At 34.6% G+C, this 2,300-nt stretch overlaps 1 protein-coding gene across 1 annotated transcript; it reads left to right on the forward strand.

The window, feature by feature from the left end:
• Positions 1–217: 217 nt before the first annotated feature.
• On the forward strand, positions 218–2,028 carry LOC117120270 (5-oxoprolinase-like; the record flags this gene model as incomplete). The annotated part of the gene is made up of 4 exons (XM_033265282.1): positions 218–349; positions 833–982; positions 1,536–1,610; positions 1,946–2,028. Coding segments are annotated over exons 1-4 (338 nt in total), but the record flags the coding sequence as incomplete, so codon positions are not given.
• Between the last annotated feature and the right edge of the window lie 272 nt (positions 2,029–2,300).

The raw sequence follows: 2,300 nt of genomic DNA on the forward strand, positions 1-2,300 counted from the left end.
TTAAGGGCAGTAATAATATACATAGAGATGATTCATCAGCATAGTGTGTAATAATAGGAAGCAGTTGAACTTTCTGTGTCTAAGCATACTTTGCCATATAATAATAATTATTATTATTATTAACCGATGTCTAACATTGATTGACTATAGTAAATATGTTCTGTAGTGGGAGGTCTATCACAGTATTTGTTTTTTTATATTCCAACTCTTCCAGGGGACAGCTGTGTTTGATTTTGCCGGCACAGGTCCTGAAGTCCATGGCAATAAGAATGCACCACGTGCCATCACTACCTCGGCTATCATCTACTGTCTGCGGTGTATGGTGGGCCATGATATACCTCTCAATCAGGTACTTGGTACAATTCTTCAGCATTCAAATCTGGAATAATTATTTCACTTCTTAATTTATTGACGAGAGCAGCTTATCTTAGTCGGCCAAACAGGTGGTAGCCACTATGTGTGTGCTGATTCGTGGAGATCTGTAGTTTGAACTTGATCTCTTGGTCCCCCAGTTCAATTCCCATCGCTGCTGTCCTTGTGAGCTGAAATGCAAGTTTCAATTGCATATCGTCTTTCTGATTTAAGCCATTTGTCCTGTGGGAAATATGGCCCAGGGGGACGCTAAAAAATGCAGTACACTCTTTGGAAAAGAGTAGGGGATTGTCTCCAGTGTACTGCTCAATCACCAACAGAAGGACCCTACTGGAAGTAAGTTTTCTTTGGACTTTCATCAGTTATCAAACTATCTCTATTCTTCCCCAGAAATTTGTTGCTTAATTTGTTTTTTGTTTATTTTATCGTCAATATATTTATTTTTGATTTATTTTGATAGGGATGCCTGAAGCCCGTTAAGATTAATGTCCCTTCTGGCTGTATCCTTGCACCCTCTGAGAATGCCGCAGTAGTTGGTGGTAACGTGCAAACATCTCAACGTGTCGTAGACGTGGTCCTTAAGACATTCCGCGTGTGTGCAGCCTCACAGGTAAGAGGATTCTATGCATGTGGTAATATGAATATGCTGATTGTTAATATATAAAGTTATAAGGCATCTAATGTTATGTACATCTATATTAATATGAGTATGTAAATTGCAGTTAAACTTGCCTAAGTCGCCTGTGCCTAAGTTGAATAATTTCTAAATCGATCTTATTTTACATGCCAAATTGTTGAGTTTTCCATTAATTAACAATCTGTAAGTCAAATTTTATCTAAGTCGAACAATATTTCAGTGGCATTTTGGATTCGACTTAGGCAAGTTCAACTGTATAAAGCAACTGTGATTATTACGTAATATTATGCAAATTATACAGTTTCATGTTAACATGAATATGTAAATAGTGTATTGACCGTACAAAGAAATGTAATGTTCTTTACACGGTAATATATAGATTAATATTAATATGCAAATTACTTTTGTATATGAAGTTAATCATCTTCTAAACCTATGGGAAATACTTTCTGTGAAGTTTTATCTCTCATACAGTATAGCAAATTTAAAAGCATATGCAAATTAATGTATGATTCTTTTCTCATAGGGCTGTATGAATAACATGACATTTGGAGATGATGAAGTTGGTTACTATGAAACATTAGCTGGTGGTCACGGTGCTGTAAGCTAAAAATTCAGGATAATTTATTCAAGATAATTCGTTCAATAAATTTATAACATACTGGACAAACTGTATACAAAATAGAAAATGTACATGATGCAAATATATTAAAACATAAATTACAAAATTTATGGCAAAATAAGAATTAAAAAGATAATTACAAAGTGGAAGTCTATTTTTATGGATTTTGTTACAGTGCTTTGTTGTTATCATAATCATCATTGTTAGTTTTTATTGTTATAATTTTTTGTTATTATTGTCATATTATCACTGCTTACTACCTTAAATTTGTTATAAAATGCATTAAAAATGTGTTTTAAATGTTTCTTTTCCAGGGGCCTGGATGGGATGGCAGAGGAGGAGTACATACCCACATGACCAATACAAGAATTACTGACCCTGAAATATTTGAACGAAGGTTAGTCTACAGGTTTGAATAAGATAAAGGCCCTGTTTCTGCTGCAACATTTTTTTTGTTTTTTAAACAGAAATTACAAAAAATACATAGTTATAACTAAACAATTAAATACTGATACAGAAAATTGTTGTAGGGTTGGCATCCTGCTAAACTATTTGTTTTGCCACTGTTTTAAGCTGCAGCACATATGGGGCTTGCCATGTTAAAACCAGCAGTCCAAGGCGCGCTGCAGCACATATGGGGCTTGCCATGTTAAAACCAGCAGTCCAAGG

The sequence above is a fragment of the Anneissia japonica genome, unplaced genomic scaffold (assembly GCF_011630105.1).
Source record: "Anneissia japonica isolate Jap-2015-1 unplaced genomic scaffold, ASM1163010v1 scaffold161191_len2325_cov185, whole genome shotgun sequence".
NCBI lineage: Eukaryota > Metazoa > Echinodermata > Crinoidea > Comatulida > Comatulidae > Anneissia > Anneissia japonica.